A 14,041-nucleotide genomic window follows, 5' to 3' on the forward strand; every position below is an offset into this window, starting at 1 on the left:
ATACTGTGTTATGTTTGTAGTGCATAATTGTAAGAAAATGTATTATGTTTGAAATCATTTAAGACCATTTCAAAAGCTGTTGCCATTAGCAGCTGCCAGTTGACTGACACTTAGAGGTTCCTTAGCTGAACCTGCAAGATGTAAACAGTTTCTATTTTGTACTACACTACCCTCCAGAAGAAGCCCAATGGATAAGGAGATTGCTGTCACATACAAAATTTGCTAGCAGACCCATTGCTGTGGAATAATGGGAAATAGTTTGCTAAATAATGGGGATCCCAATATTCTTCCTTGTTCTATCTCCCTTTAGTGGGGAAGGGCCCAGTTGTGTGAACCAAGCTTAGGTTTTCAGCTGAGATCAGAAACTGATCAGAAGTCTAGGCAAACACCTGTCCCCTCAACACCTGACTCTGGCTAGATAATGACTGGATCAACTGAAATATTGATAGTTTGTAAGCCTTCACCCATATCCATGAGATTTCAAGAGGAGTGGAACTTTGGGGTTAATCCTAGGAAAATAAAAATATTATGTGAAGAGTAAGCTTGGATAGTCAGTAGAAGATATGCTCTGTGAAAGCAGGAACTTAGATTTTGTTGTCATTCAACAGTGCCTGACACATAATGGGCGTATTATAAATTTTTTTAAACTGATATATTCCAGTTGAAGACAAATAGCAGCTTCCATTGAGATGAATGAGTAGGGGACATGATTATGAGTTCCTTTGCTTTAAATTTTGCAGTTATTTGATAGCTCATTTGCTACAGTGTTTCCATAGGCCTCAGTGATTCATGCATATATGTTAAATTAATTTTTTCCAAGGAAGATAATTGATTCGATTTTCACTTTTCCATGCTTAAAACCTAGGTTTGAAACCTAGGTTTGGGGGTACCAGGTGGCATCTACAAGTCCCCCTGATAGCACTTTTGAGTTCTTATAAGATTATGAAATCTATGCTAGGCAGATCATTTCACTTACAGCAAACAGTATAGTCTCCTAGTATGGCAAAATCAATTGCTGTTTTACATAACCTCCCCTACATTAATATTTGGCTACATTTTATTATTAGGTTATTAACTCAATAAAACATGTTTTAAATCAAAACAATGTTTTTACCATTGGTAGGTTCTACCTCTCCTTGCACTGTACCAATATTTTGTTTCTGGAATTTGCCAAGACCTAGTCAGAAATATAGAAGCAAGAATCCTCAAGGTAAGTCACAAACTTTTAAGATGTTTGATATTCTTGAATTGTAAAGATACTGTTATAAACTAACTTGGTTCTAATACTCATAATAATACGCTGGTAATAACATGGTGTTGTGTTGATATAAAAAAATGTGCCCATTATTATAATAAAGTATGAGATAGAACTGGTTAGAATCTCATTTTATCCTTAAGCCACAGAAAAATGAGGAACAGCTACACCTAGGGACAAGGCTTGCCCAGCATCAGACAGGTTGGAAATCACCACTTCTGGAATATTGGTTTCCTGAGGTGGAAACAATAATGGTCCATTTTCTGAAGTTTCTGTGAACTTTTTTTGCTAAGGATCTTCATGTATATCATAATACGTGAGAAGTTTTCATTATACAGGCAATTGAAATGACAAAACAGGCAAATGCTAAATTATAACTAATTCTGTCACCTAAGAGTAAGGTGAGGCTCTCTGCCTTCATGATCCATGTGAAGTTGGCTTGAACCCCATGTGGAGGGGGAAGCTCAAGCACCTCATTTTCTCTGCCTTTTTCCTAGTGAGCTATGGTCAGAGTCACTCATTTCTGTTGAGTTCATTCTGTGCGTGAATCATCTCAATATCCAGCAGATTACTCCCTGTTCTGTACCTCCTCATCTTGAATGTGCAATTCAGTCCTAATCCACATTCTATGCATACACACACACACACACACACACACACACACACATACGCACTCACTCATTTACACATAAACATACACAGCATAGTCACCCAAGGTCTTTATTTTATACTGGACTTAGTGAAAATTTGGAGCACAGGAAAATTTAAGTTGAGGCAAAACAAACAATTTAAAATAGAATATTTAGAATCTATAAATAGAATATTTAGGATTCTATTTAAAATAGAATATTTAGAATATTTAACATCTCTGAGTTTAAAATATTCTTAGCCGATACCTCATTCTTTTCCTCCCATCCTATGGCTTAATCAGCTGTGTGCTGGTAAATGTTTCAGATGTCACTCTAAACAAAAAGCTCTGATTTGTAGCATTTTCAGTTTCCATGGTGCAAATATTCACACTATAGCCAACTTCAGCCTACCAACTGAGCATTATGGAATGTAGAATTGGGACAAGATATAGTCTCCTTTTGCAATTGGGAGTAAGTGGTTCCATCATTGTACTGACTTAACCTTCCTTCTCCCTTTTTGGGAATCCTCTGTATACCCTTCTACCCCATATCTTTCCTATTTTCTAATGAGGGAAAATTAGACTTCCCTTTGAACTCCTCTCTTCATCTGGACCCTGCCCTTGGGCCTGTGATTTCAGACCCAAATAGTCCATCACATTCTATTTCTAAATAAAGACAATACTTTTCCTAAGAAGAATTCTGGTGCTAATTATTAAGAGAATATATTTGAACTCAGGAATAAGTAATTTTTTATCAGCCATGAAAATTTCTGCCTCATTCTTTCTGACTTACTGAACTCTTTAAGAGTTATCCTGCTTTTGATTGCCAATAATACTTTTTAAAAGCTGCATATAACTTCTCTCTCTCTCTCTTTTAAAAACAGTACTTGGGCACCTGGGTGATTAAATGGTTGAGCGTCTGCCTTTGGCTCAGGGCATGATCCTGGGGTCCTGGGATCAAGTCCCACATCGGGTTTCCTGCAGGGAGCCTGCTTCTCCATCTTCCTATGTCTCTGCCTCTCTCTCTCTCTCTGTCTCTCATGAATAAATAATAAAATCCTTAAAACCCCAAAAAGCAGTGCTCTGTCCAAGATTGCAAAGTTCCTGAAGTTAGAGCCTAAATCTTATTCATCTTTTAATTCTCTCTTGTATCTTGAGCAATAAATTCATATACTGACATTCCATAATTAATTATTGAATTGCATTTAAAATCTATAGACATTTATCAAGTGCCTACTGTCCACCCCTTCCTTAATGTTTAGTAGGAACTCACCTAGAAGATACTTGGTAAACATTTATTGCTTTACTGCTAAAATAACATTTCTTGAGTATCTCCTATATAAAAGCACCATGTTAGTAACTCTAATGAAAGAAATGTAACCCGTAGTCATTGCTTTCAATAAAGTGAAAATAGGGAAGAGAGACAGGATGTACACACAAGACAATAACCGGTGCATTTACCACTTGATCAGTTCCAAATAAGTATGATGAGCACTGTCTTCTAGAGTTTGGAAAAGAGAAAATGACTTTGGGTCTCTTGGTTTTACTAAGTAGGTAAGATTTAGTGAAGAAAGCAGAACTAACTGAGCAGGGGAGAGGAAGAAGGGAACATTCTTCACAGACAATAGTGCAAAACATCTGGAGGTGAGACAGTATTGGCTTGTTAAGGGGGCAGGAGTGGTTCAGTGAAGCCAGAGAGGAGACTTTGAGGAGGGCGGTCATATGAGAATACCAGAGATCCATGTTGTGATCCATGATGTCCGTGACTGGGAATGGGGCCCAGTCCTGAATTCCAAACTAAGGCATAGTGTGGAAGAGGAGCTGTGAGAGAAATGAGATTATGAAATAAGAATTGGGTGGCAGTTTTATTCTGGTCTGTCATTTAGAGGCAAGAGAAGCAGGGAATGGCTACAGTGACCACTGGTAGCATGTCAGAAGGAGATCCAGGGAAGCACTGAAAGATATTATCTGGAATGAAGCTTTTGATTAAATGGCTATGTTTTATTGGACTGTTAGCACTTGGCGACTCTTCATACTAGGGCTAGCTTAAAAGCCAGTGAACAACTGTGGACTCTAGTCTGCAGCCTTGGGTTGAGAGGTGGAATGAATTGCAGAATCTTGGTCAGAAGAAGAACATGATCAGATGTATCATGGCAACAGTGTCAGGAGCAAAGTGAGTTGGAAGTGGCATCATATTGGCACATGAACGGGAACACCCAACTAGGGTTTTGACAGAAGCAATGAAAAAGGGCAAGTGATGCATCATACAGAGGAAGAAATGACAGCCTGTTTGAGTAGAGTTTGCCTGACCTTTAGGAAGTAAACTGAGGTCAGTGAGTGGGAAGAGAGAAAAGTCATAGTCAGGAAACAGCAAACAATGCTTTCTGACAAGTCAAACAGCAGTAGATCACGCTGCTAAGTTTCTGTTGTGCCCTAGTGTCTTTCAGGGAAAGCTTTAAGACCTCTTTATGATCAGTCAGTCTGGCTTCACTTTAGAACTGCCAACATCTTGAAAGATTTATTAGTCTCAACATATCCAGCATTCCTGGGAAGGGTACTGATGCTTCTGTATTTGTGTGAGTGAAGAGTTGATTTAAAGGTATTTTTTTTCTATCTGGCTTGTTTATGTTCACACTGTTGGTCATTTCTGAAAATACATGTTCATTGTTATCACCATTGCTTTTTCAAATGGCCAAATTGGTATGATAAACCAAAACAGTGGTAGCCCTAGAGGTTACAGGTTGTTCATGTACAGCCGCCTCACAGCCGAGATCAGAGGAGACAAACCTCACACAGCATTTCCTCCAAGGGGTAATGAGAAAATGTTCATCTAGAAGTCTAAAAGAACTCCTAGGATTCCCTAATGTGTACTTGGTTATTATTCAGCACTGGGAGATTAGAGCCCAAGGTATTATAGGCAAAAATCAAAGTGTGGAATTCAATAGACAAGTGGTTTTCTCTTCTGCATTGAAAATATTCTCCTAACCTTTTATGCTTTATTTTCATATTATTGTCACATTCAACTTCCTCCTAACTTTATTTCTTTAAAATTTATATACTCGTAAGATTCCTAAGGCAGTGCTTAAAGGAAAAGAGATAATAAATGTGTATGTGTGTGTAATATATATATATAATCTTCATCCTATTTTGTATTTCATTCCTTGCTTGCACAACTTTCTCTGTTCTCACAGTCACTGGAGTTTTCAAAAACATTGGTCAGGTTAGGGCCCTGTCCTGCTCAAACTCTCCAATAACTTCTTATCACACAAGGAATAAAATTCCAGGTTTTCATTCTGGTCTACAGGCCACCTTCATACCTGCCTTCTTACCCCCTTTTGCTCTCTCTCTCTCCACACTCCTCCCACCTTCCTTGAGGACCCCAACATCCCCAGGTTGCTCGTGATACCACATGACCTTTGTACTTGAGTCCTCTCAGCAAATTTTCACATATCCTTTTCTCATGTCATTCCCAGATTTTTCTCTTGAGTATCTTCTCAGAGAAGTCCTTCTTGACTGGAGCTTTGAAAGTTTCATTTTGTCAATATCTTCTACCTTGATAATACAGTGTATATATCTTCATGTATCACTTAAATTAAGTAAATATACACATGGAAGGAATGTAACATCCAAGAGGGTTTGGTGCATAAGAGGTGCTCAATAAACATGTTAAACGAATGAATAGTCAACTTTTGTTCAGGAACTTTTCTTCCCCATAATTTACTGATTGAAAGTCCTGCTGGATAATATTCAAAATAATGTACAATTTATAGTTACCAACTGATTAGTTTTAAGGATATGTCTTTAAAACTGACAGTGTGCATTAATTATGGGTGACAAAATGAATAGTTGTTTCTAAGTTGATACATTATAGAGTTCATCTCCTGGTTTGACTTTCCTCAGAGTATTACAGAACATCAGGGGTGTTTTTGTTTTATTTTTCATTTAAGTCATAGTTCACCATGGGAACAAAAAACAAATTCAATTATTGTTTTTAACTCTTCCATGCCTGTCATATTTTTGTGTTTGTTCTGATGAAGTAAGCCACATCTGACAAATGTCCATTGTTTTGAACAGTTGCCTGCTGTTGTTTATGAGCTTCTTGGTCCATTGCACATGCAAACTAGCTTACACACAAACACATACATCTCCATCCACTGTGTTTACCAAGCATTAGTTTATAAGGCATTACCAATTACATCAAGCAGAAATTTTGGGTCTCAGCAAGTTGATGATTTTTCTCTAAAATTTTTATTTTTAAGTAAAACAAATTATTTAATTTAAAATCTCATTTTTTTCTTTCTTTTAAAGATTGAAGTCCTTACAGATTTAGGATTTTTTTCTGAAGCCTTTTATGAGATATCCCAGATTTTTTATGGAAAAAACATGCCTTCCTCAATACCCGCTGGCTGTAAGGCTACTGGAAAAGTGAAGGTAAATCTGCTGATTTGATTCAAAGTCATTTCTTTACCTTTTGAAGGCTACATTCCTCAAATTTGGGGAATGCTTCCACAAAAATGTATTTAAAAGTCTCTAGTACTGCAAGCCTCTTTGTTAAGCCTGCTTATAGCTAACAGCAGGCTTTTACAAGGTTTCATTCTTCTAGAAGGGAAGGATGTCATATGGAGGAGTATGGCATTGGAGTCAATTTTTACAGTGGAATTCTGTCTTTATGTTACAGATGGTCTCAGTGGATGCATCGGGACGCCACCTCTTAGACTTTTTGGCATCTAATTTTACAATTTCTGGCTAATGTTTTTAGTCAAAACAGTCCCTTCTCATGTTTTAGTTGGATATTTTGATTTATATTCTTTATACCAAAATGTTAAACATGTATTGTTCAAATTGTATTTGTAAATTAGATAACTGAAACATTCTTGAAAATGAATACTGGTGCTTCTATTTAAATCAGAGTGAGCTCTTATTTTCCTGTTTGGGGTTTCATGGGAATCTCTGAGTGATCTTGCAGGTGCTTGGACCCTTGTGATCCAGCAGTAAAGGAGGTAATAAGTCAGTTTCCTGGGGAAGACAGTATACATAAGGAGTGAGACCGACAAACACAGTACATACTGGTGGGATTCAAATTTAGAAGACCTGGGATCCCTGGGTGGCGCAGCGGTTTAGCGCCTGCCTTTGGCCTAGGGCGCGATCCTGGAGACCCGGGATCGAATCTCACGTCGGGCTCCCGGTGCATGGAGCCTGCTTCTCCCTCTGCCTGTGTCTCTGCCTCTCTCTCTCTCTCTGTGTGACTATCATAAATAAATAAAAATAAAAAAAAAAAAAACAAATTTAGAAGACCTAGAAGAAGCTGGGGAATAGGCTCTCAGTCTTGAAAATTACTTGTATAAGCTGACATTAAATATGCATACAATGCATTCATTACTTCAGTATATTCCCCTAAAATGTCACTCCTTTCTCAGCGTGACTGCTACAGCATTATAACTGTTGTACTTGGGTAAGCATGAGATTATCTACAGATAAGCCTAAGAGGGACGTCTGTGTGTGTATGTATATACATCTCTGTCTCTTTCTATATCAATCTATCTAGACACAGGAGGAGTCACTTAGTTTTTTGTTCATTTTCTTGGCATGAGCTAGCTAACTCATCTTCTTACCTGGATTTATGTAACTAAATTTATATTTTAATCATTTAAATATTTTATTGAGTGCTTACTGAATACAGGCACTATTTTAGCTATGGGGATACACCAGTAAAAAGATAAGTGGAGTTATTGACTTTTTGGAAGCATGTTACTATTGGACAGTCCAGTGAAGAAGACAAACAAACATATTAAGCAGATAAATAAATATATGTCAGGTGATGATGTACCTTGAGAGACAGTCAAGCTGAGCTGAGGGGACAGAGAGTGATCAGGGCAGTAGATGGCTATTTTATTAAAAATGGTTTGGGAAATCTCTCTAATAACAGAGTTTTGGGGGTGAAAGATTTGAGGGAACAACCATACAACTAGGAGGAAGTGAAGTGCAAGGGCAAAGGTTCTGAGGGGGATGCCTGAAAAAAGTGGTTGAGGAAAACCAAAGTGTCCAAGTGAGACTGATAAAATAGGAGGAGCAGATGTTAGGGATTCAAGAGCTGCAGTCACATAGGACCTCATAAGGCTTGGTGAGGAACCGGTGTTTACTGTAGATTAGATGGGAAACCTTATGGAGTTTTGAGCACAGGAGTGACAGGGTAGGAATTACTTTTCAAAGGACCACTTTGCTTGCTGTTTGGAGAATAGAACATAGGAATAAATAGGGAAATTAGTTGAAGATCTTTACAAATAGAGTGAGTGAGTCATGACCATGATTGGGTTAATAGTGGTTAGGGTAATAATGGGGAAGGAGTGAAAAGAGGTCTCACTGGTGGAGATCCAAGTAAATTTCAGAGCATTAGCATAGAGGTTTAAAATCATGGGACTGGATGAAATCAGCTGAAGTAGAGAGAGAAAAATAGAAGTCAAGAGGACTGAACTTAGGGTCATCCACATTTAGAGTCCAGGAAGATGAGAAGAAAAGAGAATCCAGTTGGGTAGAATGAGAAACAAGATAGAGTTGTCTTTTTGTTTTTTTGTTTTTTTTTTTTTACAAGAGAGTTTTTAATATTCATTACTTTCACTAAAGCAAAGAGTCTGAAACTAATTTTTCCAAACTTCATTTTTATTAACTAGTTTTCATAAGAGCAAAGTGTGGGTGAATTGTCTTTCAGTGGATTGTGACTCTAAATTTTGTATTCTCAAAGTTAATATGAAGCTTTTCAACTTCAATTGGGAATTTAAAAAGTGTAATTAAAAGAGGAAATGCGTTCAGGGTTTATGATTAAAATAGGTGCCAATGTTATTAGGCTGCAGGCTAGTTATTTAAAGAAAGGATTAATTAATTAGATTTTAGTTGTAAAAGAAGTAACTGAAAAAGTCTTACAGATTACTATTGGACTTTCCATAGGCTTTTTAAGAAACTCTGTCTTTTAACATGATACTCATACTGGATTTCTGCTCTTATCACTAAATATAGAGTTCCATCATCAACTCTCCCAATTATATCACCCAAGGTCTTCCCCTGGATTCAGTTATTTACTTTTTAGTAAATATTTAGTAAATATTATTTTTAGTGGATTAGAGAAGACAAAGAATATCTTCAAAAAGGGAAAAAATTAACACTTATAAATACTGTATTCTAGTAAGATCTGTATGTGATATCTTGGTTTAGGGGTCTTCCAAATCCCTCAGATTCTAAGACAAGGAATTGGGAACAAGTAGTATATTTGGGAGGTGATTTCAAGGAGATTGGCAAGTCCATGGGAGTCAAATAGGGAAGGAGGAGAACCATCACAGAGAAAATTAACGAGGTTCCCTACATGGGCAAGACCAGAAGAACAATCTTGTGCTTATTGGAATGGATTGTTCCTTGTAATTCTAGCCTTTTCTGAACACTCCTGTGGCCACAGAAGGCCCGCAAGCAAAGGTACTTGAAGTAGGATACCGTCCTTATGTGAATAACTACCCACAGAAGCTGCTGGTAACTTCTAGGTGACTGAGGAGATGTGGGTGGGGTATCAGTATTGACATATTCAAAAAAGGGCCTTCTGTACCGAAAGGAATGCACCCTACATGATGGTACAACCATCTTCTCTGGCAAATAAATGGAATGTTTCCAAATACAACATTGTATTTAGAGCCAAACCTATAACAGGTCGATTCACCACAAAGGAAAAGAACCACAAAAAGAGTTATTATGAAGAGTAAAATGATTTAACATCAAACTGGCAAAGATTCTTCTAAATAACCTCAAACTGGCAAAGATTCTTCTAAATGCTAATACTCAGTGCTAATACTCTTATGACCCAGCAATTCTGCTAGTAGGAATCTATCCAAAGGGGATATTTGGAAATAAACAAAATAGCCACCCCTGTTATTTAAACTATGGTGAATGATGGGATGGAACTGGGAATTAGTCCCCCTCCATGTGTAACAAAAGGAAAGAAGTTATTATGGTGCGTTCATAGGATAGAATATCACCTAGCTATAAACCTGAGGCTTACGAATGACTTAATGGCATGGAAAAATAATTCTGATATAACATTTCATGAAAAGGAATACAAACACACATATGTAAAATTTTTAAATGCATCAAAATATTAACATTGACAACCTAAAGAAGTTGATTTATGTGTAATTCTTGTCTTTTCTGACTAAAGCATGTATACTTTTACAATAAAAATTGTATACTTTTAGAACACACTAGTGGTTTCATATAAACAATATTTTTGTTTCTGAAGTTAATGTTTTGTATATTGGCAGATATTTCAATCATTTGACTCAGGAAAACCTCTTACCAGTAAAGAAAATATTCAGGTAAGGATAACAATATTTTATAAATGTTGGATATTTAGCAAGGCTAATTTTGAGTCATTTCAATCTATTTGGTAGGAGTAACTCTTGTTTTTGAAAATCTGCTACATAATACTCTTCTATTTCTAATAATGGGGTTTTATCTCCAAAGGCTGAGGGTCAGGGTAGGTTTGGACCCAAAATGATCTGGTTTTCAAATTGAGCAAATATCAATTATTACTTGTAAATGTTTCAATTATGAATGTGTATTAATTTTGTGTATGGACATGTTAAGTATCTAATTTTAATATTTATCTTGATTATCTAGACAAGAATGGCTGACTTTGATTATAAGAAAAGGATTTTGTGTATTTTGCTATTAGTCCACTTGTTTAATACTGCTTTTACTGACATCCTTTCCCCAGTCTAAGACTGCCTCTCAGCCAATTGTTTTCTCTCATTTATTAAAAATTAAAAAAAAATTTATAAAATTAAAAAATTTGGGGGGCACTTGGGTGGATCAATTAGTTAAGCATCTGCCTTTGGCTCAGGTCAAGATCTCGGGGTCCAGGGATTGAGCCCTACGTAGGGGCTCCCTGTTCAGTGGGGAGTCTGCTTCTCCCTCTGCCCCTCCCTACCACTCGTGCTCTCTCACACACTCTCTCTCTCAAATAAAGTCTTTAAAAATAAAAAAAAATTAAAATGTTCTTTTATTGAGACACAATAAATTGAGACATAACATTGTATAAATTTAAGGTGTTTAATTGATTTGATACATTTTTTATACTGCACTATGATTACCACTGTAGTGCTAGCTAATGGAAGGTTTTCATATGACATTTTCATAAAAAAGTCTTCTAACATCCCAGTGTTCTTTACAAAGAGAGGACTAGACTGCGCATCTCCATACGTTTGTTCTTGTCAGTAATTGAATGATTGGGATTTAAACTTTAGATAACCTAGTAGCATTTAAATATCTTTTTGGTTTGTTTCACATTTTTATATAAATTCTAGTTAGTTAATATGTAGTGTAATATTAGTTTCAGGAGTAGAATTTAGTGATTCATCAGTTATATACAACACCCAGTGCTCATCACAACAAATGCCCTCCCTCATACCTGTCACTCATTTAGCCCATTCCCCCTCGCACCTCCTCTCCAGCAACCTTCAGTTCTCTAGAGTTAAGAGTCTGTTTTATGGTTTGCCTCCCCCCCCAAGTTCATCTGTTTTGTTTCTTAAATCCCACATATGAGTGAAATCATACAGTATTTGTCTTTCTCTGACTGACTTATTTTGCTTAGCATAATATGCTCTAGCTCCATCCACATTGCATAACATTTAAATATCTTAAAAACAATTTTTTAAAACCTAAGGAGTGTCGTCAGTCTGTCCACTAGAAAGCATTAGAGCAGAAGAGTGGTCGTGCAGTCTTGTTAAGAGGTTACAGCCAGGTAAGGTGTCCACACAACCAGCTGTTTATCAATGTAGAGAGACAGGTGCATATAGTTTTATTTTTTTTTAAATGCTAGGAAACAGCATTCTGTTTCATGAAGTAAGCTATTTTTATTAAATAATTTTGAGAAACATTTCTCAATATTGCTTTAGTTTTATCTTCCATAATTTTGATAGGCATTATGTCTACCTTTTATTAAATGTAATCTTACTACTTTTCCATTATTGTTCATGCTATTCCACAAACTTCACTTTTAATTATGCTTCAGATGATTCATTGTTTGGCCTTAAGATTTGTTTTGATTTATAAGCAAGTTGCCTGAAATGAAAGAATCGGTATTAGGGAGATACACATACATATTCATTTTTTAAAAATTTTTATTTATTTACGATAGTCACACACACAAAGAGAGAGAGGGAGAGAGAGAGAGAGAGAGAGAGAGAGAGAGGCAGAGACACAGGCAGAGGGAGAAGCAGGCTCCATGCACCGGGAGTCCAACGTGGGACTCGATCCCCGGTCTCCAGGATCGTGCCCTGAACCAAAGGCAGGCACCAAACCGCTGTGCCACCCAGGGATCCCCATATTCATATTTTGTTTCAGTGTTCTAAGACCTTTGGATGTTTAAGAATATTTTTTTTCCGTCATAAATTCCAAGGCATCCTAAAAACACTTTTTAAAGGAGTGTTTTTGGATGTAAAAGGAATGTCGGTCTGATAATTTCTTTTTAAACAAAAAGAGACTGACAGTATAATGGAAAACCGATTTCTATTACCTAATTAATTAAAACAGAACTGTTGGTCTCCTTAAGACTCTTCATATTACACTTTTATATTTTCTTTATAGAAGGAGAAAAAGGAGTGTTAAATAGCATTACTAATTAATCTTTTTTGATCCTCGAGTGTTTGTATGTAATTGTCAAGGCTCATTAAGACACTGTTTTCTATGGAGAAAAAGAGAAGAGAAACCTTCTCCCCTCCCCTTACACCACCAACCAATCTGAAGTTTCCTCCCTGGATGTAGAATGTCAACCGTTTTCCTAGTACGTAGTTTGTTGCCTGCTCAGGCTCAGTGCTGCTCCACGTCTGGTTCTTCTGCATGTAGAAGAGTCAAGAGAATGAACAACAGCAATAGACCTCTCCACTGCCAGTGTTGCCTCAAACTCCCCCAAACAATGAGACTTTTCTTTTTTAATTCACATAGGGCAAAGTTTCCCTCTCTTCTAGAATAGATAGCCCCAGCAGCCAAAAATATTAATGAACAAATATTGTTAATTCAACAAATATTTAGTAAGAGCCTAGTGTATGCAAGGCACTCTTCTGGTGTTGTTAAAGAGATACATCAGTCAGTCAGCAACAGACAAACTCCAAGCCCTCAGGGCGCTTACATTTTAGTGGGAAAAACTAATAATAAGCATGATATATAAGTAAACATTATAATTAAGTAAATTGTATAATAAGTTGAAAAGTGAACCACACTAAGGGAGAAAATAAACCCAGCAGCACATAAAGGGGATTGGGAGGAGCATGGGGCTAGATTGGAGTTTGTAATTTTAAATGGGGTAATCAGGCTAGTCTTCACTGACCTGACATCTGTGAACAGGTAAAGGTCCAAGTTTAGGAAATCTGGAAAAGAACCATCTAGGAAGATGGTGCAGTGAGTGCAAAGGCCTTGAGGCAGAATTGCATAGCTTGGTGAGGGCATCTCAGCATGGTGAAGAGCTGTGTGAGGGATGCGAAAGCAGTAGGAACTGGGGTTGGAGAGATAACAGGTTCAGTTTGAGAAGAGCCTTGTAGGGTCTTATTGTAACTTAGGTTTTTCCTCTGAACAAAGTGGGAAGCAAGTGGAAGGTTTAGAGCAGAGGTGTGGTCTGATCTACCCATTTAAAGGGATAACTCTAGTTGATCTAGTGTGCCCTTGTGCTAGGTACTGTTCTAGTGCTCTCAATCAAACACATCAATCAACAATGGAGATAAATACCCAGCCCTTGTAAAACTGTGTGTGTGTGTGTGTGTGTGTGTGTGTGTGTGTGGTTTTGGGGAGACTAGGAATACGGTTTTGGATGTAATGAGTGTGTGTGTGTGTGGTTTTGGGGAGACTAGGAATATGGTTTTGGATGTATTGAGTTTGAGATCTCTCTTAGATATCCAAGTGGACTATTTGAGCCAGAAGTCAATTTGACTTCAGAAGAGAGATTGGAGCTGGAAAGAAAAACTCAGGATTTCATCAGCATTTAGATGAAATTAAAACCATGAGTCTGCTGAAGATCATCTAAGGGCGGAGGGGAGCGAGATCACCTAAGGGTGAAGGTAGTAAGGAAAGGAACAAAGACCAAGCCTTGGAACATTCTGATATTAAAAATACAGGAGAAGAGGAGGAAG

General features: G+C 37.2%; 1 protein-coding gene across 13 annotated transcripts in view; it reads left to right on the forward strand.

The window, feature by feature from the left end:
* CFAP54 (cilia and flagella associated protein 54) overlaps window positions 1-14,041 on the forward strand; it is a 297,940-nt gene that overhangs the window by 174,765 nt on the left and 109,134 nt on the right. For all 13 annotated transcript variants that reach the window (XR_012005901.1, XR_012005898.1, XR_012005899.1 and 10 more), the window contains 3 exons: window positions 1,124-1,210; window positions 6,192-6,314; window positions 10,181-10,234. Coding sequence is in view for 9 of the 13 variants with exons in the window: in XM_072773183.1 (XP_072629284.1) it covers window positions 1,124-1,210; window positions 6,192-6,314; window positions 10,181-10,234 (264 nt within the window). In the remaining 4 variants the exon portion in view is untranslated. The remainder of the gene's footprint in view (window positions 1-1,123; window positions 1,211-6,191; window positions 6,315-10,180; window positions 10,235-14,041) is intronic.

Source organism: Canis lupus, chromosome 13 (genome assembly GCF_048164855.1).
Source record: "Canis lupus baileyi chromosome 13, mCanLup2.hap1, whole genome shotgun sequence".
NCBI classification, from domain to species: Eukaryota; Metazoa; Chordata; class Mammalia; order Carnivora; family Canidae; genus Canis; species Canis lupus.